This window comes from Channa argus, chromosome 11 (assembly GCF_033026475.1).
Source record: "Channa argus isolate prfri chromosome 11, Channa argus male v1.0, whole genome shotgun sequence".
Lineage (NCBI taxonomy): Eukaryota > Metazoa > Chordata > Actinopteri > Anabantiformes > Channidae > Channa > Channa argus.
The window spans coordinates 3,185,061-3,210,021 of record NC_090207.1 but is presented as its reverse complement, the minus strand read 5'-3'; the positions used below and the strand labels follow the sequence as shown (position 1 = coordinate 3,210,021).

The 24,961-nt window shown below is 42.0% G+C and overlaps 3 protein-coding genes and 1 long non-coding RNA gene across 5 annotated transcripts; all 4 read left to right on the top strand.

Annotated features, from left to right (window-relative positions):
• The first annotated feature begins 993 nt into the window (after nt 1–993).
• Nucleotides 994–3,684, top strand: LOC137136806 (natterin-3-like). The gene is made up of 3 exons (XM_067522525.1): nt 994–1,137; nt 1,881–1,974; nt 2,456–3,684. The coding sequence occupies exons 1-3, from the start codon at nt 1,009–1,011 to the stop codon at nt 3,541–3,543; spliced, it is 1,311 nt and encodes a 436-aa protein (XP_067378626.1). The 5' UTR covers nt 994–1,008; the 3' UTR covers nt 3,544–3,684.
• Nucleotides 3,685–5,944: 2,260 nt separating this feature from the next.
• Nucleotides 5,945–9,262, top strand: LOC137136477 (natterin-3-like). Of its 2 annotated transcripts, none has more exons than XM_067521869.1 (3): nt 5,945–6,090; nt 7,419–7,533; nt 8,083–9,262. In XM_067521869.1, the coding sequence occupies exons 2-3, from the start codon at nt 7,419–7,421 to the stop codon at nt 9,174–9,176; spliced, it is 1,209 nt and encodes a 402-aa protein (XP_067377970.1). In that variant the 5' UTR covers nt 5,945–6,090; the 3' UTR covers nt 9,177–9,262. The 2 variants fall into 2 exon arrangements, with proteins under 2 accessions (XP_067377970.1, XP_067377969.1); XM_067521868.1 differs by having other exon boundaries at nt 7,419–7,545.
• A 1,641-nt stretch (nt 9,263–10,903) lies between these two features.
• On the top strand, nt 10,904–18,362 carry ptrh1 (peptidyl-tRNA hydrolase 1 homolog). Its single transcript, XM_067521870.1, has 5 exons — nt 10,904–11,627; nt 13,205–13,424; nt 14,247–14,346; nt 14,604–14,649; nt 14,857–18,362. Exons 1-5 carry the CDS (start codon nt 11,442–11,444, stop codon nt 15,121–15,123), a joined length of 819 nt encoding a protein of 272 aa, XP_067377971.1. The 5' UTR covers nt 10,904–11,441; the 3' UTR covers nt 15,124–18,362.
• Nucleotides 18,363–19,844: 1,482 nt separating this feature from the next.
• Nucleotides 19,845–20,960, top strand: LOC137136479 (uncharacterized). Its single transcript, XR_010915594.1, has 2 exons — nt 19,845–20,124; nt 20,205–20,960. It is a non-coding gene; the product is annotated as an uncharacterized lncRNA (long non-coding RNA).
• Nucleotides 20,961–24,961: the final 4,001 nt, after the last annotated feature.

Genomic DNA, 24,961 nt, shown 5'->3' with positions numbered 1-24,961 from the left:
TTTGAAGGACACATGACATTTGACAATCACAGCAGCGAGTGGCTGATCCGCTGAAGGTCACTGATACAGTTTGATAGTTTGGAGGACAGAGCCCACTGATAAGTCCCAGTCTTATCAGTCTGTGGTGGTTCTTGTGTTAATAATCCTGAATCTTATCCTGGATTTATCTGAGCTGCCTTTAGAATGGGTCAAGAGAGCAGCAGGGACACGGTGAGAGAATTTTTGTCCATTCAGCCTCAGCATTAGTACTGCTGACATGAAAGCCGAGTAGTAACATTGCTTGTTTGGATTCACATCAGTTGTTCACTGATGTCCAAATGTAGTCATTCTCTCTGCGTCTGACATGTTACAGATCCGCCGGTCGGAGATGACACAGCCGGTGTTTTGGATCCTCAGTCAGTCAGTGGGATGATGTGATGTGACATCCATGATTACTTGGTGGGCAGAGGTGGAGCAAAGGGTTCCAAAGACGAAGAGACGAGGAGCTCCGCAGCAATTTAGCACGTTTTGTGCATCTGTGACAATTCTTCCCAAATATTGTGGATTGTGGAAGATCGAAAACACGAGGGAAAGGTTGTGCTGGAGGTTTTCTTCCATTAAGGGGTTTTTCCTCTCCACCTTTGCCAAGAGCTTGCTCAAGGGGCATTTGTTGGGTTCTCTCTACATATCTGTACAGTCTTGACTTTATTCTGTAAACTGCCTTGAGCTGACGTAGTTATGAATGGAGCTATATAAATAAAGTTGCATTGAATGAATTGAATTGAACATAAAATCAGATCCTGTGATTCTTAAATATACTTATTGTGACCCTATTTAGAAAAAAGTATCTCTCAAGTTAAAAAAAGTAAAATGACACACACAATTGTAGAAATAGACAAATCATCTTCACAAGTAGAACAATTATGAATTAAACCGAAAGGAGATCAATTGCTAAATATTGGAAGTGTCTTGGTGACAAAAACACAGGGGAACAAGGATGAAAATCATGAGTCCTTAGCTTTTAACATTATGTTTACGGGTCAAAGTCACATCCCAGACAGAGTGAAAGTTCACAGCCGGGTTTATGATGCAGCCACAAAGCAGCTATATAAACCTTCAGGTGAGAGGAGGAGGACTCAGTGGGGAGCGACTGTAAGGGTGAGTGCTGTTCAGTCTCTTATCAGCTTCAGTTTATGGGACTCGGGCTCAAGTGGAAGAAATCTTGGAAATCTTTTTATTCTGGTGTCTAGTATGTTTTTGGTTTGGTCGTTTGACTTTCTCAAATGTCTCCTGCTGCAGTTAGAGTCAGAAATTAAGTTTTATTTATGCTCGCTGACTTTGCTACTGACTTCCTCTAATCAAACCGAATTTTAAATTTGATGAATAAATAAAACCAATAATAAATGATTATTGTCAGGAAAACAGTTTGTGGGAAAAAAAAAACAGCACCTCCTCCTCCTTTGAGATATTGTTAACACGTCAATAGCAAGTATTTAAAGGTTTGTTTCTCTCATACAAGTCAAAGACAGTGTGGTGCAGGCTCATAATTAGTGTGAAAAATAAAGATTAAAAGGAGACTTATAAAGAAAACATATAAATTATGAGAAAAATAAAGTCAAATGTCAGGAATACACTGATGTGTGATTTGTTGTGTGGATGTAGATGATTGTATCATTCTAAACGGCACAGATCATACTTTAAGTTACACAAACGGTTTTAGGCCCATTTGGGCCCAGACCACAAGATGGAATAATCCACTGTAATGCAGAACCTTCGGGTCCTGGATCAGGATAAAATGGAGGAGACGCTTTTAAGTGTTCTTACTTAAATGTGTTGAGACCAGGTCTTAACAAAGAGTTGACATAAAGGGACATAATAATCACTTTGTGCATCATCTCCAGATGAAGCTGTCAGTGTTGGTGCTGCTGGGTCTGCTGGCCCTGTCCTCAGCCAGTCTACAGGACATCATTAAGAAGAGCTCACAGCTCCGGACAGGTGAGGTTGGGCATCTTGCCATGTTGTTCTTTTTCTACTGTAACACAGTAAACATACTGTAGTTAACTATGTTGGCCCAGCTCCTCATTCTGCTGCAGATTCCTTCCAGTCAGACTTTCTGGAAAATTTGTTTCATAATGTCTTTTTGATTTTATGATTTACCTCGAAAGTATTTGAGTGAACGTATTATCCTATTGAACTTTTGTTTTCTATGTTGCTTTTTTTTACCTGAGGAGTCTCTTGTTTGATTCCTTATTATTGTACTGAAAAGTGAAAAAGTGTAGATTCAAGATTCAAAGATTCAAACAACTTTATTGATCCCATAGGGAAACGCTGTTGCCTTGTTACAGCTGCTCTCCAAGTGCTCCTCTGTGCAGCCAGCAGTGCAGTGGGTGGGAAGGATGGTCCAGCATTGAGAGGAGTTTGGACAGTAGTTTGATATGTTTAATTTGTAATATTTTTGTCGGTCTCTTTTACTCAGTGTCCTTACTGAACCCAGAGCTGGAGGACCAGGTCCCTGAACCCACTGGTAACGCAGTGGTGTCAAGTCCTCTGACCCCCCCTGACCTGGAGCACCAGCAGGATCTGCCCACCTCCTTCATGTTCGGTGATAACGTTAACCTGGAGTGGCTGAGCTGGAATGGCTCTCTGCCCAACGGTGCTGTTTCCATCTACAACGGTTACACTAAACGCACTGACTATGTCTGCAAGTTTAAGTGTGAGGCTGGCTTCTACAACCCTGACCTAGGCCCATACTGTCGCTACCCATATGGAAACCGTGAGTACTATGCCTCTGAGTTTGAGATCCTGGCCAACAAAGACAACTTTGAGTTCTTGGAGTGGAAGGAAGGCTCCTACGGTTCTGTGCCTCAACATGCAGTCCGTACCTGCCCAGGTGTTGGCATCTACGTTGGAAAGAACAAGTACGGTCTTGGAAAGGTTGTTCCTCAGCATGAAGCCTTCTTCTTGCCTTGGGAAGGTGACGAGTACTGGTACAAGAAGTACGAGGTCCTCTCCATCAACAGGGATGTTTACAGCCAGCATGTCACTGATGTCAAGTACGGCATCAATGAGGTCGAAATATTCCAGTATCCTCCTGAGACCATGCGCATCTCTGGGGTCACTAACAACGAATGCCAGTCAGTGGTGAAGACAGTCACAATCTCAAAGACCACAGATGTCGAGAAAACGTGGAACATTGGCCGAGGCACCATGCTGGGTATCACAGGAAGCATCACCGCCAAGATCCCTCTCGTGGGCTCTGGCGGCATTGAGCTTACCGGTGAGAAGACCCTGCAGTTCTCCAGGGGAACCACTGTGGTGGAGTCGATCGGCCACTCGGTGTCCATCGAGCTGACCGTCCCACCGAACCACTCCTGCAGAGTCCGTATGGAGGGACGCAAAGTCAAAGCCGACATTCCTTACACGGCTCGCCTGAGCCGCACCTACCGCAACGGAGAGACCCAGTGGACGTCCATCTCCGGGACATACGACGGCATCCAGATTGGAGAAGTCCGAGCTGTGGTGGATCGCTGTGAACCTGTAGTTGATGCCAAGCCTTGTCCCTGAGAGACTAATGGAAAAACACTTTATGATACCTTTTAAACATCAGGAGTTTGTGAATATGGAAACAAATAATGTGTCACTGACAAATGTAAAATGTCTTTTGCGTCAACTGGTGTTTAAAAATAAAGTCATATGGTACTTTCACGTTCTTCACTTTCATTTTCTTCATTAACCATCAATGCTGGTACATCCTCAATACACACTAAACATCAAACCTACAAATCAAAATGTAAGGGCCTAGAAACAGCTTCTCTAAAATTCTAAAACCCCCACAAATGCAATAAACAATACAATAAACAGCGGTGGAGGAAGTACAGTACTGATGTTTTTTAATTGGTAAAACTAACAAGACTATGAAAGTCCTGCATACAGAGAGTGTTTTTACTTCGGTAAAAAGTGCTCATGAGTGACAGAGTCACACCCTCAATCATTTATAGGCTTTAAAATATATTTCCGAAAACTTTATTTATCAAGCACTTCTCTAAACCAGGCTTACAAAGCACTTTGCAGATGCAGGATAATAGATGCACATTGCATAAATACACAATACATGCATACTGTAGAACATATGGCTCACAGGCTCGTGTTTCCATGCAAAACATACATTTATTCATATGCACATACACAAACATGTGAATACCAACCAGGAAAAAGGCTGAAACGACAATAAAGAGCCGTTCTGAAGAAAAAGATTTTAGGAAGAGTTTTTCAAAGTTGGCTAGTGTAACTTGAAAATACATTAATAGTTTGCTCTGGTCTCATGAATATTTTGTAAAAATCCTAATGTTGAAAGTCACCAGACTGAAATATGCCGTCGTCAGCATGTTAGCGTTTGTATTTGTGACCATCTGAGCTCTTTGGCATGATTTAGCTCCAAACGCAGCAGTTCTCATGCAGCCACAAACAGCTGCAGACACGCCTCCACGCTTCAGATTGCTCCAGTGGTAAATTAATAAAGAAACAAATTCTGACCCCAGCGTCAACGTGTGACACTCTGAAACAGCCCTGGCCTAATTTACTTCCACTGTGTGAAACGGCGATGGTCCGAGAGAAGAACATCAGCTCCCTGTAAACTGTACGTCTGAATCATCCACACGCTCTGAATAAAACACTAAAGTCAAGCAGCTGAGACAAAGACCTTCACTCAGCCATGTTTCACACAGCCTCCTCACTCAGACTTTTAGAAATAAATTTATAATAAGTTAGTGTCTCAAGGACACTCGCAGATGCTCCTGACATCAGCGATTTTCACTGATAGAGCTGTGTCCGCGTTGAGCTGCTTCTTCTCTGGTTCAATCTTGGCGGCAGGCGACATTACGCAACACGGCCCATCTTAATCAATAGCCCACTATTTGAGATCTAATCACTGTGTTCCCAGCCACAGCTTATCTAAACATGCCGTATCTTGTCTTCAGTGCAGGAGCCTCCACAGCACTTTGAACATCATGCCATGCCTCTATCACCAACTAGATATGAGATGTTAAATCAGGGCCAATTTATTTATGAAGCACTTTTAACAGTCTGGTCAAAGAGTAAATTCACTGTAAGAGGAGGAGGCAGCGTCATCAAAGTTTATCGGCATCTGGTTTTACACTCCTCAAAGTAGGCCACATGTTCAATCCGCATGATGATCCCAGCCTACAGTAGGTATCTGAGCTGTAGCTGCGTCTGATCAGGCAGGAAACCAGTAAAAACGATAAGGGTCAGGAGTCCACCAATGCTAGACTCCGCTGAAAAGGACAGAAACACTGCCGATGTGTAAAAAAACGTGTGTCTTAATTTCAACTGCTTTCTCTTTTTTGTAATCGTGAACATGATTGTTTGTGTTATTATCTCTATATTATCTCTTTTGTATTAACACTGTCAAATGACTAATAATGTCAAAAAACTAATAATCTTATCTTGTTATGCAAAACTCATAGGGTTGATTCTTGTGGTAAATTGGTGCTTTATAAATAAAGTTGACGTGAATTGAATCGGAAAACATTAATAAGAATTGATTTCAGACCACGTTGAGACGGCTCGTGCTCTTGAGCAAGGCACCTGCTGCTGCACCGGAGGACACTGGTTGTACTGGTCGGGTCTTACTGGGAATGAGTGTTTAACTTGAACAAAACAGGGTGTTGCAGGTGCAGATTATTAAAATTCAAAAAATTTAAAAATACAAAATTCTTATCAACACTTGCAAAGTGGTTAAGTGGTTTACATAACTAAACAAGGCTGAATATTTTTGGAAAGCAAAGTAATCATTGTTTTAAATGAGGCCACAAAAGGAAACGGAACAAATGAAAACATGACAATAAATGAATCAAATTGAAGATAAAAGGAGTGAAATCAATAAGACTTTAACATCTTAAAAGCCAAAGCTTTCAACTCCATGATATTTGTGAATATATAATTTCAGCTCTTCCAGTTCACAGACTCACAGTCAGCAGCAGGAGAGGAAACTGAGCTCCCATTTATTGGGGGGGGGGCAATAGGTCTGCAGGGAGGTCTTAAAGCTCAGAGCACAGAGCCGCCGCCAGCGTCACTGCACAGGAACCCGTCAAGGTAAAAGCTGCTCCTGTACACCTGAGTTCTCTGTTTACACTGATTTACACGATAATAAATGAATCTGATTTTCTGTTTGCATTTGAAATCATTTTAAATGTGTGTTTTATTGTTTTCATGTTGGTGAAATAATAATCCGATCAGGTGTATGCAGGTAATAACTCTGCTGCTTTGATTATACATCTGTGTTGGCACTGAGCCTGCAGCTGATTTTCTTTCCTCTTATTCGCTCACATGAAGCTCATTTGGGGCGCCGCAATTGTGATTTTTGCTTTTTGGCGATTGAAGGGGTTTTTAATTTTAATATTTCTAAAGTAAAACAGACACATTGAACCCAAACTGGACTATACTGTTTATCTCAGCTGTGAACTCGAAGGTTATGAATTTCATCTGCAGATCTTGAAAGAATCTTCACTGATTTTCTCCGCACACAAAACATTTAAACTGGAGGGTTACGTGACCTCTATAGACGTCTATAAACTTTACGTTTATTAACCTTCACTGTTTTTCTAACAACGGGCTCTATTTCATTTCATTGCATCTTTTGTACATTTTACTATCAGTGTTTTACGATGTGTCACTTAATATCCTCTCGAATGAGACGTGAAGGCAGCAGGTTGAAGCCAAAGCTTATTTATGACCCTACCCTTTCGTAATCACCTACACATTTGTCGTCCTAATCCTCTTTATATATTTACATAAATTAAGCAATAAATAGTATCTAGTAGCAATAAAGCAATGAAAGCAAAGTCAAACAAACTAACAGACAATTTGTTGAACAATTGAACAATTCGTTCCCCCTAAATACAAATTCATGTTTTATTACAGTCTTGTTCTTATTCAACACATTATTTTTTAACATGCTGACATGTTTTGATTTGGCTTTGAGTTTCTTACACATAAAGGCTCCTTTAACGTCATGACAACTTAATCTCTCTCTCTCATAAATTCTATTTTGTATATTCTTTGGTAGCAATGTTTTCCTCCGCTTTATATCATATCTGAACAATTTCAAAGTCATCTATATCGTCAAATATCATTAACTGTGACTTGAGAACCAGACGGTTCCAGGGCTCTCGATAATAACATCCACTGATCATTCTTGCAGTTTTCTCGTACCTAACAACATGTTGAACTAAACATAGTCATCGTCAGTTTGCATCTTAAATCGGCAACAAGCACGAAAACACAAAAGCAGTTTGTGTTTCTGCTCAGATTTTTTTCAGCGCAGTTTCCCAGGACTTCCTCACTGTGGTCTTCATCCACTTCATGCACCGTGAGGCCTCTGATGCTGACGTGCCTCTTGTCTTTTCCCTGTGTGTGTGCAGATGAGGTGCGGCGTCGCTGTTGTCCTGGCAGTGCTGCAGCTCTGCAGCCCAGCGCTGCAGTCTGACCCGCAGATCTACGTGTCCCAGATGGAGAACGGGCCACAAAAACCCAGCAGTGAGTCGCGCCGTAAGAGTGCTGCAGTCCAATCTGCTCACACACGCTACAGGAGAGTTTAATTTCAAAATAAGAGTCTAGTATTTAAAGAGAATCCATAAATTACAAAAATAGTTATTGTCATGACATTTAGTGTACTTTCCTCATTAGAAATATACAGCAAGATGTAAGTAAGTTCAGAAACTAGGTAGTAGTATGTCAGTACAAAATTTACAAAATTTAAAGTCTTTGAAGGGCGGCTTCACCAATTTAAACTTCCCTCTGAACTCGCTATTTTAAAATATTTCTCGGGTTCTAGCTGAAAAACTCCTCCAGATGACATCACCTGGAGGAGGTTTTCATCTTTCAAATGATGTAATTCATGTGAGCTTCTGAAAAGCATTTTGGCCATGATCACAACCTCCACTGTGTGAGCAACAAGATGAGATAAAAAAGCAAAAATGTTTTCCAAAAGAAGCAAGTTCAAAATCAGTGAAAGCCTCCTTTAAGGAGCGAGGGGAACATTCTACTAAAATCCTGATGCCACTTTCTTTCTGTCTTGTCATGTAGAGCTGGTGCTGAACCCCTCCCTGGAAGACATCCTCCCTCCGCGAGAAGCCATCAACCCTCCTGCAATTAGAGACATCCCAAAAACCGAGACCAGCTCCGACTCCCTCCCCATGTTTGGTGAATACGTCAACCTGAAGTGGGTGACGTGGAACGGCTCTCTCCCAGACGGCGCCGTCGCAATCTTCAATGGCTATGCGGAACGCACAGACTATGTGTGCAAGGTCAACTGCGAGGCTGGTTTCTACACTCCCAGCAAGGGGAACTTCTGTCTGTACCCTTATGCTGACAAGGAGTATGCATCCTCCAAGTTTGATGTCTTGGTCAACGTGGACCACTTTGAATTTCTGGAGTGGGTTGAAGGTTCGTATGGGTCGGCGCCTCAATACGCCATCAAAACCTGCCCCAACTCAGACATCTACGTGGGGAAAAACAAGTATGGTCTTGGCAAAGTAGTGACGCGTCACGAAGCCTTCTTCCTTCCGTGGGAGGGCAAGGAGTACTGGTACAAGACATACCAGGTCCTGGCTATCAACAGAGACAGCTACAGCCAGCACATCTCTCACGTCGAGTATGCCATCGATGAGATGAAGCTGTTCCACCATCCCCCCGAGGCCCTGCAGCTCGCCAAGGTCACCAACCTGGAATGCAAAGATGTGCAGAAGACCGTGAAGCTGGAGAAGACCAGCACGGTGGAGAAGAACTGGGACATAGGCAGGGAGACCCGCAATGGTTCTGTCTCCACCATGAAGGCCAAAGTACCCATCCTCGGCCCGGGGAATGTAGACTTCACCAAGGAGCAGACGGTGACCTTCTCAGAGGGAACCAAGACGGTGGAGTCCATCGGTCACTTCGTGTCCGTGGAGCTTCTGGTCCCACCCAACCACTCCTGCTCCGTGAGGATGGAAGGTAGAAAGATGGAGGCCGACATCCCCTTCACAGGCAGACTGAGCAGGACCAATGGCAACGGAGAGACACGCTGGACGTACATCACAGGCACCTATGACGGTGTAAACGTTGGCGAGATAAACGCTGTGGTGGAGAGATGTCAGCCAGTGACTGATGCCGTCCCCTGCTCCCCACCTCACGACCCATGAGTAGTCTGCTCAGGGCCAAATTCAAAGTCAAACTGTAGAAATGTTTAAAAAAAATCTGTTTAACGAATAAAATACATTTACAAAGACTTTTGTCTTTTGTCTTCTTTTACATGGGGGTCCGGTTACTGTCATTTACTCAACCCGTGAATTTAACATGAGCTTAGTACTTGTCCACATCTAAAACTACATTCTTTACACAAAATAGAATAGAACTAACACAATGTCAAGGCAAAAATGAAAATGTCTGGTCTTAGACACCTCAAGTGTAATCAGTAAAGAAGCCAGGACGTCTTTTAGGGTTTTATTATCTTGCAAGACAGAAGAACATCAACAGAGTTTCGAGTCTCCATCCTATGCAGTTCTACTTCATACATCACACATTAGTTTTCTAACCTTCTGTTGCTGGGCAGAACATTCTCCACCCTCCGGTTACTGCTCCCAGCCCTTTATGGAAACCTTTTCCCTTTTCAGCACTTTGATAAGCACATGTGAGCATGGAGTGACTCCGGGTCAGAGCCAGTGTAGGATGGTCTAACTGACCTTGGAGCAGTTCTGCAAACACTTCAAGACAAAACATGGATATGAGACAAGGATTGAACAACATTTTAAACATCCTTCAAAAGCACACTGTGTTCAAGTTGTCAGTATAACTAAGTAAAATGCTAAGAGTAAAATGCAATAATTCAACCATACTTGATTTTCCATCACACACAACGACCGCTTATCTGTGTTGATTATTAGTCTAATTACTACTGGTATAAAGAAAGACGCCTTCAGGTTTAGATGGAAGTCGTAGTGGCATGGTTAGAACTGGCAGTTCTATCAATCACATCAAAATCCAATTCCTACTGGTTCTTAAAATGATACACTAAAGAGGGGCAGACAAAAACTTTAGATCCAATTCACAGTGAAATAACAAAATAATCGAACCACTTTAAAGCTGAAGATTAATTACATCTACTTGTAACAAATAAAACACAGTGCAAACCGTAAACCAATAACAACAGTAACAACAATTAGAAAGACAAGGAACACTAAGGTCAAACATAGAACTAATGGGACAACTCACCAATGTTCATTCAATCCACTGAAAGTCTTTTCAAACTAGTGGAATTGCAAAGATTCTCTATTGGACTAATTCAAGTAAAATAGTTGTATGGACTTTCGTGCTTGAGTAACTGAAGTTTAAACTCATGCTATGACAACGTATCAAACACGGTCACGTGTGCATTCCAGTCACTCTTTTAAAGTGTCTTATTAAACAGATATTTGTCCACTTTAACATTTAAACTTGCAATCTGTGCACATTTTACAAGCTACCGACACAGACTTTATATCTTTATACCAGAATGTGTCTGACCTTTAAATACATATTTGGTTTTGTTCTCTACTTTTGTCATTTAAGGCCCAAGAAAATGATGATTCAGATGTTCACTACTTCATCACAACATAACTACTACATCCACAGTATGATACTACACAGTGTACAGTGTATTAATAGTGTTTGTATATATACTGTATTATTATGTGCAAAAATGTATCTATATACAAGACCTCCCTGCGATCGATCGATCTATCTATCTGTATTAGGTTATACAGACAGCAGCATATTAATATTAAACCCACTTGTTGATGTTCAAAGTGTGAAAATACTCAGTGATCAAAGATGTGTTTTCCGGTCCCTGTAAAACAGACATGTTGCCTGTTGTGTGTGTGTGTGTGTGTGTGTGTGTCGTAATAAACGTCATTCCCCAGTCTCCGCGCTAGGTGGTGCTGTGGCCTCACAGGCCGGGAAACGTGGTCCGGTTTTTGCTGTCGTTGGCTCAGAGACAGAGGCAGGACGGGAGGACTAGCTAAAGTCAGCTCGTGGGAGTAGGAGGACAGTTCAGAAACTGCCGGGAAGCGGCGTTTGGGTCCACGTGATTTCTTAGCTTCGTCGCTTCCGGTGTTCCCGGGCTGTGTGTGTTGTTATTCTCGGTTAGCGTGTCGTTGTTGTTCTGCTAACAGTAGCGAGCTAACAGTTTTAGGACTCAAAGGTCCGTTTAGAAGTTAATTTTGTTCTACACCGCAGGCGATAAACTACCGGTAAATACAGATACACACGTGGCTGAGGCCTCAGTCCGGCCACGTTGAATCCCATTCAGAAATCCGCCCACTGACAGATTCAGCGTGCAGAGTTTCTCATAGCGAAATCTGCTCTGTGGTTCCGAAAACGCCTGAAATTCGACCTACTGCCTGAAGCAGAGCGTGTATTTATGAGGCCGAATGAACAAAGTCCCCGTGTTAAGCAATTTCTGCCGTTGTTTGTCGCGCTTTTTTAAAAAGCTGCTGAACCTCGTCACAATGCGACGACTCGTGACAAGAATCGTGAACCGAGTTTTGCTGAGTGAGCAGTTTGCACCGGTGATGGGCACTGAAGCAGAAATACACAGTCAAGCTCGACGAAAACTGGCAAGTGGAAAAAAAACCCCCACATCACCTGCGACTTGTCACTTGATGGACTGTTGTTTAAATTTGGTTACTAACGTTTACTTCAAGGTTATTAAGCCCTAATAAACATCTGTTGCAGCATTGACGCAACAGACCCAGGCGCCATTGGAAAAACTAAATATTTAGAATCGTTTTGCTTTTTTAGCCAAGGTAGCCATCCCATAATTTCACTAAAAAGTAATAATCCGAGACACTTTTGACTTCGACATAATGGTCAATTAGATTGGTGTTAGTTTGTGTAAATAAACAAAGTGAATTTTCAGAAAATGTATAATTAACTATGACTGAACAAATCTACATTAAATTTGGAGATTTGTGAATAGAATTCAGTTTTCCAGATTAGTGATGTAATTGCACTGACTAATTTAGTCATGATCAGTCCCAGTGTGTCCAAGGTTTAAACCACACTAAAGACTGACGGGGAAAAAAGTAGACATTGTAATTATACGACAATATATGTTTGTATTTGTTGTGATACTAGAATGAATGGTGTGGCATTCATTTGTCACCTTTAATGTATTGGGTAAGCTGACAACCACGATGTAAAAGAGCTTTTCACAGTTTGTAGAGACAGAACACAATGTTTGCAGTGTGAAAGCAGCCAAACAGCCTAAGTGTAATACAATGTAGTCCATAGTATTTGAGTTAACAGAGATGTTGCTGCTGCCAGTGGATCAGTACCATCAGTGCAAGGCAGCCGCTGAATGTGTTTTGTGTTTGTGTCGGCATCACTTAGCTGACATAAAGCTCTCTGGACTTCTCAGAATGCTCTTATTAGAGGACAAACTGCATTAACTTGTTTGCTTTGTTAGAGTTTAGTGTGGGCCACTCTTCTTCTTCTTCTTCTTCTTCTTCTTTTCCTTTCAGCTGTTCCCTTGCAGGAGTCGCCACAGCGAATCATGTGCCTCCATCTAACTCTGTCCTCTGCATCCTCTTCACTCACACCAACTAACTTCATGTCCTCTCTCACTACATCCATAAATCTCCTCTTTGGTCTTCCTCTAGACCTCCTGCCTGGCAGCTCCAACCTCAGCATCCTTCTACCGATATATTCACAGTTTCTCCTCTGAACATGTCCAAACCACCTCAGTCTGGCCTCTCTGACTTTATCTCCAACACATCTAACATGAGCTGTCCCTCTGATGTCCTCATTCCTGATCCTGTCCATCCTTGTCTCTCCCAAAGAGAACCTCAACATCTTAAGCTTCTTCAGTGCCACTTAGTTGTACCAATAACCCAAAATGTGATAATACAGTTATACAAAGTTATACAAATGTATTATTAAGCATAAAACTATCAACTCATTGCATATGAATCAAGCCTGAATCTAAAAAGCCTACGACGCTGTATCAGCCTCCATGTTGATATCTGGTATTTTATACTTAAACCCAATAATCCAGTACACACTTTATATTTTAAAACCAACTTGATTGGTTAAGTATGAATGGACGGTGACATATCACCCGCTGCAACAAGACAACAGGAAATGCTCCATTATAGAAGCGATGGTCATTAACATGTGTGTGCTTTTGTGTCAGGTGGTGGGGCTGGGTAATCCGGGGATGGAGGCCACTAGACACAGTGTTGGCATGGCCGTGCTCGGGGCGCTTGCTGCCCGGCTTGGTGTGGCTGACCGTTGGCGCGGAGACAAGCACGTGTCTGGTGAGGTCATTGTGTCAGAGGTCCAGCACACACATGTGGTGCTGCTTCGTCCCAAGCTGCTAATGAACATCAATGGAGTGTCAGTGGCCAAAGCAGGTGAGGTCACTGTTTGACTCCTGATAACCTCACGGTGTTTGTCTTGTGAAAAATGTGTAAAAACGTGTAAACATCCTGAAACTCAGTTTGATTTGACTTATTTTTGACTTTACATCCCTTCCTGGGCGTTTGTCAGCGATTGTTTGTCTTTTATTTTCTTACTCCTCTTTCGCTTTCAGTCTCTTTGTTTGCCATTTGATGAATAGCTTCTATCAGATTAATAATTAAACAGAAATTCAGTCCTAACCAAAGCTGGTCACAGTAAATGAATTAGGACGTTGATAAAATAAAATACGGAATACAGAAGTGTTTCCTTTGTTGCAGCAGTCTACAGAAAATCTGCAACTATTTACATAATAATTTAATCATTTAGGTAGTTATGGAGCTAAAAACTGTCTGGTGTTGACTGGTCACAGCTGCTCAAATGTACACATTTGCTGTTTCTCTATGAATCTCTAAAGGCACTGTTTAATATTTTAGAGTTCACACAAATGCAGTTAATATTATTTGCATTTGAGGACACAAATCCTATATATATATATATATATATATATATATATATATATATATATATATATATATATATATACACACATACACACTGTATACATACACACACACATCAAATACAGTCTATGTGTGTGTGTGTGTGTGTGTTGAAGTGTTTCTGGGGAAGACACTGAACCCCTAACAGCCCATTCCCCTCCCCAGTCTGTGCAGTGCCGGTCCAAGCCCGGTACAAATTGGGGAGGGGTACGTCAGGAAGGGTCACAATATAAAAATTAAAAAATTGTATGTGTGTGTGTTTGTCTTCTTTACCAGCTGGAAAATATGGCATCAAGTCTGAAGACATCCTGCTAGTCCACGATGACCTGGACAAACCTCTGGGGAAAATCGCTGTCAAACATGGAGGAAGTGCCAGGTCAGTTTCACTCAGCATGATCCATACTGCAGTCTGAAGACTTTCAATGTGTCATGGAAATGCTTAAATAAAAATAACTGCAATAAAACTTTATGCTGTTTATGTTCAGTACATAACACATGTCAGTGGTGGTGCCAGACTAAACATTTACGATTAAAGAAAATAAAAGACTGAACTGAAAACAAAACTCCACCTGTTTTTAAAACGTTTCACTGACAATGAAAACCAACCTTCAATAAACTTATCATTCTTCACAGAGGACATAACGGAGTGCGCTCCTGTGTCGACTGTCTGCAGACGGATGTAAGTGTCAAGTAACGGAACAACATACAGGAACTGTTCATTACACTGTGACTTTGAAGCCTTTCTGTACTATTTGGAAGTAATTTGGAGTCATTAAGCTTTAAGCTTTGAAAAAAATGAAATAGACAAATAGATAATTGACAGACCGAACATAGAAGATGCGTGTAAACATCAGGATCATCTTCTGTCCTCTCATTCCTCCTGCAGGTGATGCCCCGACTCCGGGTCGGGATCGGCAGGCCGGCCGGGAAAACATCAGTGGAGCGTCATGTTTTGGGCCGGTTCACCTCCGAGGAACAGAAGATCCTGACCTCAGTTCTGGTCCAGAGTGTGGACCTCCTCCTCTCCCAGCTCTCCCACCAGGACTCGCAGTCCCCCACCTCACCAGTGGGGGGCAGACGAGCAGCACAGAAGAGGAAGGAGAGGGATTGCTCCGCACCTCCAGCTCAGGACTCTGCTGCTGCTGACGGCTGAAACTCGGTTTCTGAGCTAAGCAACGAAACACACAACTGCATCAACCGAAGATAAAACACAAGAGGAGAATATTTGTCATTAAGACCGTTTTATTCTCGGGTCTGAATTAAATGAAGCCAAACTCAACCAACCTGTGAGGCTGCGCGAAAAGACTCAATGTAACGCAACAGTAGCCGACATGAGATCATTAAGAGAAGCAGTACACAAAGGACAGCAGCAGAAACGTATTAAAAAAACAGTTTATGTAGAGAGTGACGTTTCTTCACCCACAGTCCAGTGAAGTGAAACTTCAAAATCAATACAGCTATTTATGTGAAAGAAGACAAATCCCAATATTCACAAGAGTTAGAAGACGTGGTAATAAGAAACATTACCAGGGGCCGACTGGGCTGCGTTCCTGTCACTATGTACAGCTAAAAAAACCAATCTGATCCAAAATGAATGTCTTTTTGTGTTTCTCACAACAGCTGGACCTCAATATCCACTTCATAAATGATAGAAAATAATTTAGATGTTTAAATATGTTTTAGCCAAATGCATTTAGTACTTTGCAGTACAGCTCGTACAGTACAATAGAAGAGCTTGGAAATGTCTTTATTCGTTTATTTATTTTGATCAGGATCATGTAAGAGGCTGTCTGGGTGTGTTTTTATGAATTTATGAGCTCTAGAGTGGTATTTAGTAGTAAAAGAACAGCTTTTGTTAACCTGTGTGTGTGTGTGTGTGTGTGTGTGTGTGTGTGTTAAGTCAATAGACTAACGAGTTTTCTGACGAGTGATTCAGCTCTAACGAGTTAAGAAAACGAAAATCTCTTCTTCCAGCTCAATTTCTCTTTTGTGTCAGAAAGCGAAAGCGATGCTGCTTGTGCTGATGATGCCCAAACACACGCTGCTCCTCACAGGCTCCTCTTTACCCTCGCGTCTAAAAACATATTGATACCCTCTTCCGATTGTCACACTAATTACACTCTTCATCAATTAGGTGTCTTTAATGAGTTGCATCCAGTCAAGGGTTCTCACACTGCGGAGAATGCCAGAGAAGGGAGCTGAGCAGGGAGGAGGGAGGTGGGGGTAGCTGGACAAAAAAAGCCAGAAAAGAGCATATAAAACAGCGGAAAGAGGCAGCTGAATGAGGAGAATCAATACAAAGGAGGCCAGTAGATTGCGATGGAGAGCTGCAGAAGAAAGGAAGGCGAGAAACAAAAGGGGCCAATCATTGTTTGGAGCTGGTTTGTTTGAGGCCTTCTGTCCTGCTGTAGCTCACAGTCACAATAGCTGCAGGGACACACTTGTGGACATGAGGAGAAGGAGGGAGGGGGGGGGGGGGCTCAAAGAAAACTGTGACCCCCACCCCCTCCCACACCGTGCTTTCTCTGCTGTGACCCCGTTGAGCCTCCTTTCGCCTCCATCAGGCCACTTTCCCAGACCCTCCACGCTGGTCAGCTTTGGCAGCAGCTTCAGTAAATTTTCTTCTGCAGGGGTCAGAGGTCAGCAGTGAGGCCGGACACTCAGGCCTTTAGAAGAGACCCTAAATATATTCAGGAATGAGACCCCCCCCCCCAACCTCGTCCCCCGTTGCTCTACAGCCAGGCATAACTGGACAGCAGCCCGATGGGGCGTCTTGTGAACAAGAAGAAGTGCTGCACCAACATGCTGATATAAAGCACACACACGTTCCTGCTCTGCTAAGGTGAAATTATACATGATTTTGTTTATTATTATGTTTTTTGAATGTTAGTCTGGGCTTTAGCTCTAGAGCCACCATGAAGCTGCCACTGGTGTTTGAGTGAAAAGTCTTCCGACGGATTTCTACTGATCCTTACAAGTTCTATAGAAAATCCATTCTTGTGACTGTTGGTCCTCTGCACAGGTTTCACGTACTCTGTGACATATGTCAACATCTGCTTCATAGATTAGCAACCAGTGCACAGATTCTGTTTGTTTTTTTTTTTGTTTTTTTTGGATGATGTGCCTTTTACATTAAAGAATTATATTTAGAGTCTTAACATTGATTGGATGGGTTCTGACATTCTTGCTCCATAAAAGAAGAATTCTGAAAATGTGGATCCTCTTTAACATTACGGACAGACTTGTTGTCGAGTTGTGACTCGAGTGAAGTGCTGGCATTGGATCGCAGTATTTGGGAGACTGGTTTCCACTCACTTAACCCTGAGCTTAACAAGTTATCTTTGCTACTTCCAACCTTTGGGTTTAACTTTTTGCACCCTGCCCCTGCAACAAGCAACTCAACTTAAAAAAACTGGATTTGTCCATTTCACATTTCTCAACTTTTGATATGTTTTTAAGGGGCCGTCGTGTTTTACCTTTGGACTAGGCAACGCTGGCCATGTCCCCCCTGTAACATCTTTATGCTAAGCTAAGCTAAATGCTTTTGTACATAAATCACAAGCGTGAGACTGGGTAATTCTTACAAAGCTAGAAAGCAAAGACAGACCACATTTCTTGCCCATGATATTTCCTCATTTGGTGTTTTGATGCTGGTGCATAGTTGTATCATGCAGTGCCGCTCTTTAATTCAAGTTATGATACGTTTGTAAAACATCCACTGTCATCGTGTTTCGGAAGTTAGTTCATATTTGGTTTCTTTTCAACATCTTGTCAAGCTCTGTGTTTTCTTAAACTTTCTCGTGCTCTCAGCTTATCCACACTGGATGGGAGTCACATCCAGTGTGTGGTTAACAGGATAAATTATCTTCAGGATACGTGTTGAGGACCAGAAATTAAACTTGCGTATTTTGTTCAGTTATGCAACAATGAACAGAGTCGACTAAGTGCAGTGGAACGTGGTGATTTATTGATGTGCATCCTCCACTATTAACTGCACACTTTAATCAGTCGATGTTGTGTATTGTTGCTCTCTGAGGTTCCGAACCAGCACTGTGACAGAAAGGACGTGAGCTCCGTGGAAAACAGCCCTTTAATCTTATCTGCAGTGGAAAACTTCACCTCCCACATGTAGAACTGATCCCCGTAAAAAGGCCTTGGAATGTGCAAATGGTAACTGAGTATTTCTGTGTAATGCTACTTTTTATCTACTGCATTTGAGAGCAAAACATTATACTCCACTACATGGATTTGACAGCTTTAGTTATGAGTTACTTTTTATAGATTATGATTGTTGTAAATAATAATTGGATTTTATTTATTGCTTTCATATATTTGCACATTTATCTTATCAACAGCCTTAAATGTAATAGTATTCAAAGTACTTTATCATCTTAGTGGAGTATTTGACTTGTCTTAGCTGTTTAAGAACGTGTACTTAGTATTTGAAATTCCCTATGTAATAGAGTTTAAAATACTTTGCCATCTTAGTGACGTATTTATCTTTTTATACGTTTTCAAGCGTGTACTTAGTACTTTAACTTGAGCAAAGAATTGACAAGCACAAGTTGTATTCCTACTTGTAATAGAGTACTTTTAGGGTTAAGTGCTTGTACTTTTACATGAGAGTTTAGTTTGTGTACACCTCTGTTTTACTATAATGTTTTGCTATAATTCAGAGGGACATGTGGTACTTTTTGCGTCCTGTATATATTTAAGGGTTTTAGTTACTAGTTACGTTACAGATGCAGATTCTCAGGTTTAAAACATAATCAGCAGATAAATGCCAACGTATCATCAACAACATCAGCAAAACATTGTTTTCTTAGTGGAGTAACTTTACTTTTGTACTTTACATTTCAGGGATCATACTTAGTTCTTTATCTTGACTAATGAATAATATATTTAATAATAATAAAATAATGTGCAGCAGTACTTGTACTTGTAGTGTAGTACATTGTGGGGCAGGTTTTGCTCCGCTCAGATGGGAAACAATGTGGCAGCGTCTTAAAAAATTGATTAAAATATTGTGAGGCGTTGGACACGTGTGACGTCAACTTGAATCAACTTTCATTCTTTTTTTTTGTACAAATGTGTTTGTTACTGCTTTGTTGCCCTGATACCGGATCTGCAGGTCAGGAGCATGAACCTCTTCTCGTGATGACCACATCTTCAAATGATGGTTTTACGTTATTTCTCAAGGTGTGATAGTGTGTTTTTATATACATTTACAAGCAAACAATAAACAATTGCCGTGAAATCTGTTTCTTTATGGCAACATTATCTTAAGAAAGGATGTGATATCGACATACTGTATCTCCACAATAGTTTTATCCTTTAAATGCTTCTAGAATATTCTGCGGGGACTCATGATGACGGTGACCTCAATGTCTTTGATCTCTTCATGAATTACTCTAATGTTCCAGCAGGGACCCATAGTGTTCTTCATCATCACTGCTCTGTCCTCTTTCGTGAGGCTTGTGTGGTTTTTCCTTGTGGTCCTGGTTTCCCATGGCAGAGCCCGGTGTTACAGTGAGTCCAGGCCCATTAGGGATCCTTCTCTCATTCAGGCCTTTCCGATGAGCCAGCATTAATAACGCGTCCTTTTCCCCTTTCATCGCCATAATCTCCAGTCATCTCGGGCCTCCTGCACTAAATTATTCTTACAGGTCCGTGAAAAGGCACCAGCGGGGACCTTTAAGAGGCAAATGAGCCTCCGACGTGCAAAGACGTTCCCAGCAACGGAAACGTTGCCCCGCCGCACAGAGCAGGGCGGTGCTGATGAGAGCGGAAGGAAGGGTCGACCACCGCCCTGAAGGCAAAGCCTGCTGGGTAATTTGTCTCACTGATTACGTTCAACTTGACAGTGAACTGAAGGTTTGGTCCTGTGCAACATGGAGGTTTTGGGCTAATAAAGATATTAACTGCGTCCATGATTTGAAAATGAAAACGTCATTCCTCAATTTGAACCAGTGCGATAACTTGTAAAAACTGATACGGTTCCTTGTTGGCAACGAACAGCGGTGTGGTCGGAGTTGGAGTGATGTGCACGTGACGTTACTGTACGTCTTAAGCCTTCACGTGGGAGAACTGACACAAACTGCAAGCATGACGCTCTAACCTGCAGCTGACGAGGTTAACGCGCTCAAACCTGCAGGTTAGAGGATCATAAGCATTTACAAAGTTTTTTCAGACTTATTGTCCATATATTGATGTAAATGTTCTGCACTTACACAGCGTTCACACAGTGTCTTGCTCAAGGATATGTGACCGGAGGAGCCGGGAATTGAACCAACCCCTGTGAGATTGGTGGACAACCACCTCCACCTTCCTGCACCACAGTCGCCCCCGAATGTGAAAAAGATGAACACATGACATCTCCAACTCTAAGATTGAAGTCCCAGTCTTCCCAGCCAGACCTTCATTACAACCCAGTACCAGCATCAACTTAGGATCCTCAGTTTGCCGGGAGTCTGAGAGTCGTCACTGACGAGCAACTGAGCTTTACCGGCCACATCTCCTTCAGATTCACCGATCTACCTTTCTGAACTTGTAGCCCAACTCCTCGTTCAGGCACGGGTCATGTTTCTATTGACAAACTCCCAGCAACACATCCAAAAGCCTTCAGATGATCCAAAATGCAGCAGCACGTTTGGGGTTTGACGTCACAGCAATCCCCACATCTCTGCGCTGGCTTCCTGTAGCTGCCCAGCTGATTGGTCAACTCACCAACACCTGCCTACCTGAACTCTTTCATCACCACACAGCCAAAGATTCCAAGCACAAGTCTTCAGCTCAGTGGCCCACAATGGTTGTATGAAACCAGAATCTGCCGCCTGCCTCCGATTGTTCAATAAACGTTGTAAAAGATGGAAATGTTCCACAACTTCATATGTACTTAAAGAAATTGTTAAAATGCAGCTTTTTGGGGCAATGCCTGACTAAAGTTTGGGATAATTCATCTAATATATTCATAAAAAATATTTTACGTGATGATGCCTGAAGCACGTGTCCTTCATTACGAAGAAGCTTTTTTTTGTCATTCCACCCTGCAGACGGCGGACGGAGGATGACTAAGATGTTGAGGACTCGGGTGCTGAGAGCTGTTGGCGTACAGTTGGGTGCAAAGGTCTGTGGCTCCGTTCTAGGTTCGCCACAGTCTCTGTAGACCACATGGGTCGTAAAGGCCGAACGGAAATGAGATGCTCTGGTCAGCTGAGCGTGTGAGCTGGTGGCTTAAAAACAAACCCTGCAGTTTTAGTTTCTCTTGTTTCTCTGTTTGTTTCTTCTTTTTTTTTAGCATGGGACAATGTCGTGTCCACACTTGTCTCCAAATACAACCTTTGAAGGATTCAGCCTATAAAATGAGACACGGCTTCTCCATTCCGGTCCTGTCTGTCTCCATCATCGTGTTGAACGAGCTGAACGGAGGCCAGTCAGGTTCTTACGCTTCTTTGTGCAGACGGGTTTTCACAGAGACCAATGGGACATTTGTGGCAGTGAAATGTATTAATTTATTACAGCTCATGGATTTTCCTCCCAACATTTACTCAGGCGATCTGCTTTAACGGGCCGACCACGTGCAGGAGGTTCTGCTCCAGACGAACAGATCCGAGTCAGAAAACCTTATTTTCACACGTTATGGGTCTCAGGTCTTCAAGTCTCTGCTGAAGAGGTGCTGTTCTCGGCAATCTGACAAACCTGTGGGTTCTTTTTTCAAATTATTTTATGCTGAAAATATTTTTTTGTTTTTATTTGTTCAGAGAAATTATTGTTAACTGGAGTCAGTGTGTTTTAGTTTTATCATTTATTTAGCTTAAAAAACGTTGTTTGAGTTTGTTTGTTTGTTTTTTTTGGTTTATGTTTTCTTCCATTCTATCTTCTGAATGTGTTGCATAGATGCTGTGAAACAGTTTATGAAATATTAAATGTCCTGGTTGTTTCACCTCTTGAGTGTCCAGCAGCTGCACAAAGCCTGGAGGCAGCTGTGAGCCCAGCATCTGAAAATCGCCCAAAATGTAAATGAGAGACAGCAAATCATTTTACAGCATAATGACATTTTTAAATATGCAAAAAGAAAATTAATATTAACTTAAATTGCAGATTAAAATTCATTAAGTTTTGTTTACTTCTTGATGATCTGTGTTTTTCCTCAGTTTTCAGAAATAAATCAGATTTTTCTGAAGAGTTGTATTGATTTTTTTTAAAAGGATTTAAACTAAATATATATATATATATATATATATATATATATATATATATATATATATATATATATAGTTATATATATATAGTTATATATATATAGTTATATATATATATATATATATATAGTTATATATATATATATAGTTATATATATATTATTCTGGACAGACAACAATAAATAAGATGAAGTCGTTGTTGAGCTAATTGTTGCTTCTGGAAACTTTTGATCATTTCGCATGAACTTGTGATGTGAATGATGCAAATAATTGTCTGTTTAAAATTAAGTTTCAATTTTCCCATTTCACTTTCAAACATTTTTTCAAGGTCTAATTTGAACCATTTCCTAGAAAGAAAGAACTTGAAGCTACAACTGAATTATGTCTTGCTGTTGCTGGAGCTGAGGAAAATAATCCGACACATTCAACATGTGATGAATTCGATGCACAGAGTTGCACTTGGCATCACTGTGTTTCTTGCCTCCACTGTCCTGTGGGCTGCAGCGAAGAGGAGCTCGTCTCCTGTGGTGTTTTCTGTGTGGGAGGACAACACAGAGCTGATGTCGGAGGTGATATCAGGGGGACAGGGACAGGCGGGACAGAGAAGAAAATTAGACTGTTGTGTCTTTAAGGTTTGCAGCTGCTCTCTCTCTCTCTCTCTCTGTCTCTGTGTGTGTCTCTCTCTCTGTGCAGATTCATTACTTCTTCTTCTTCTTCTCCTCCTCTGGGCACAATGGGCATTTATCATCAACACCCGCGGTGTGTGTGTGTGTGTGTGTGTGTGTGTTTATTCAAATCTCAGTACCAAGAGCGGACCGGCCCCAGTCCGGAGCTCTCTCTCGGTGACACGGACGCACCGGGGCTTATTGTTGGAGGATCCCCAGAAAAAGCCCCCTCCGCTCGGCCGGCAGAGGAGGAGGATGAGGAGGAGGAGGAGGAGCGACACACGGAGCCCTGCTGCTGGTGATGGGGGTGTTGGTGGTCTAAGCGTCCCCCTCGCACTACGTCCTTCCTGCGATCATCCTGGGGAGCATCGAGCGTCTCCGCCCGCCTCTCGGTCTCCATCAGCAGCCTGTTTCGTGGAGTAACGAGCCCAGTTTGTCTGCTGGAGCTACACGCGCAGGAGCAGGTGCATCGTGCAACCTGTGCGCATCTTTATTCCCCTTTAGGTTCTAGGACAATCTGTGCAGCTGCAAAGAGCTGTACGTGGTAGTTTCGTGCTTTTGGAGCCTTTTTTTTTTCATTTAAACTACATGAAGGGAAGAAGGAAGGACAGAGGAGAGAGACGCGTCTTAACAGGTGCAGATATGGCGGAGAGGAGTTTGAAATCTGAAATCTGCGGGATTCGTCCTTTTCTCTCCGCTCGTGCTCGTGTGAACTCAGAGTTACTGTCTGTGTGTGATGCCGGTAAATTGCAGAGGCGCTAATTGGCGGCTGTAATTGGATAATATGGCCGATGTGGAGCTTCAGATGGAGAAGGTGCGAACATCCGCTTTTTTAAGCGCAAAACATTGATCCCGCGGGTTTTACGCTCGGGTTATTTGTGTCCTCTGAGCTCCAGCTGCTGATTGTCCAAACGCAATTCTTGTGAAATTTCAAACCCAACCCGAGAATTGTGCCTGGACATCTGTTGCTGGACGCTCCTGCACTTCGAACTGGAGCGTTTTCTTCTTTGCATGATTGAGTTCACTGACTCCTGTGTCCTTTCCAGCGCTTCTTTGGCTGTTCAGTGCGTGTGTTCCTGGGCCTTCACAGGGCAAACTCAGCTCCGTGCACCGTAATCTAAGGGTGTGTGTTCTATTTTAATTAACTTTAATAAAAGGGCTCATTTTGTTGTTGAGCTAAAGCGGAAAAAAAGTTTCTGCAAAGAAGTGTTTTGCAGATTTGGATGATCACGAGGAGGAGGAGGAGGAGGAGGAGGAGGAGGAGGCCACCAAATAATAATAGCAATAATCAAAATAAAGCAGTCGTTCACGAGCTGGGACATTAAAGGGAGACTTGTCCCACAGGCCCAGCTCCTCGGCTTCCCCCTTTTCTCCTGCTGCAAACCTCGCAGAGCAGGTTTATTGTCGCTCCACTGCTGAGCTTTTGTTGCCGCCTTTTGTTGCCGTTTTTGGGGGATTATCATTTGCATAATTCTTCAGGAATGTATCATTTTAATTTTGTTTAACAAACCGTGACCTTTTCCAAGCCCTTTATCCTTTTGATAAAAGATGCCATTACAAGGCAATGAAGACAGAATTCGTTTGTACTGACTCCACTGTTGGTGAAGAATAAAGAATTAATGAGAAGCATCACATCTTTTTTTTGTTGTTGTTGTTGTTCGGTGTTTTAATCTGCTGTTTTGTTTTTTTCCAATGTGTCTCATCTCACGCATGATCCACATGTCATTTATTCTTTAGAATTACGTTAAAAGTGAACGTTTAGCAGCTTGAAGCTTGGGAACGAAACGAATAATCACAGCGAAACGTTCGTGTGCTCCAGCAGGCCTCATATCATATCAGGATAAAATCAAAAGATGCGTTTGCTTTTTAATCGGTGAGAAAAAAAAACTACAAAACAAAATAATAATTAAGGAAATTTGGTAAATTTAATAAAAAAAAATCCATTACATTTGTGGGGAAGTGGCTTAATAAAAATAATGAATGTGACTCTGTTGTTAAGAAAATGTTCAGAAAGTTTAAAAGAAATCGATTCATCTCAGTTTGGAGTCCAACTCTTTGCTCAACATTTTTTCGCGTTTCTTTCTCTTTTACACAAAGAAACAGACAAAAAGTGATCAGGACAAAC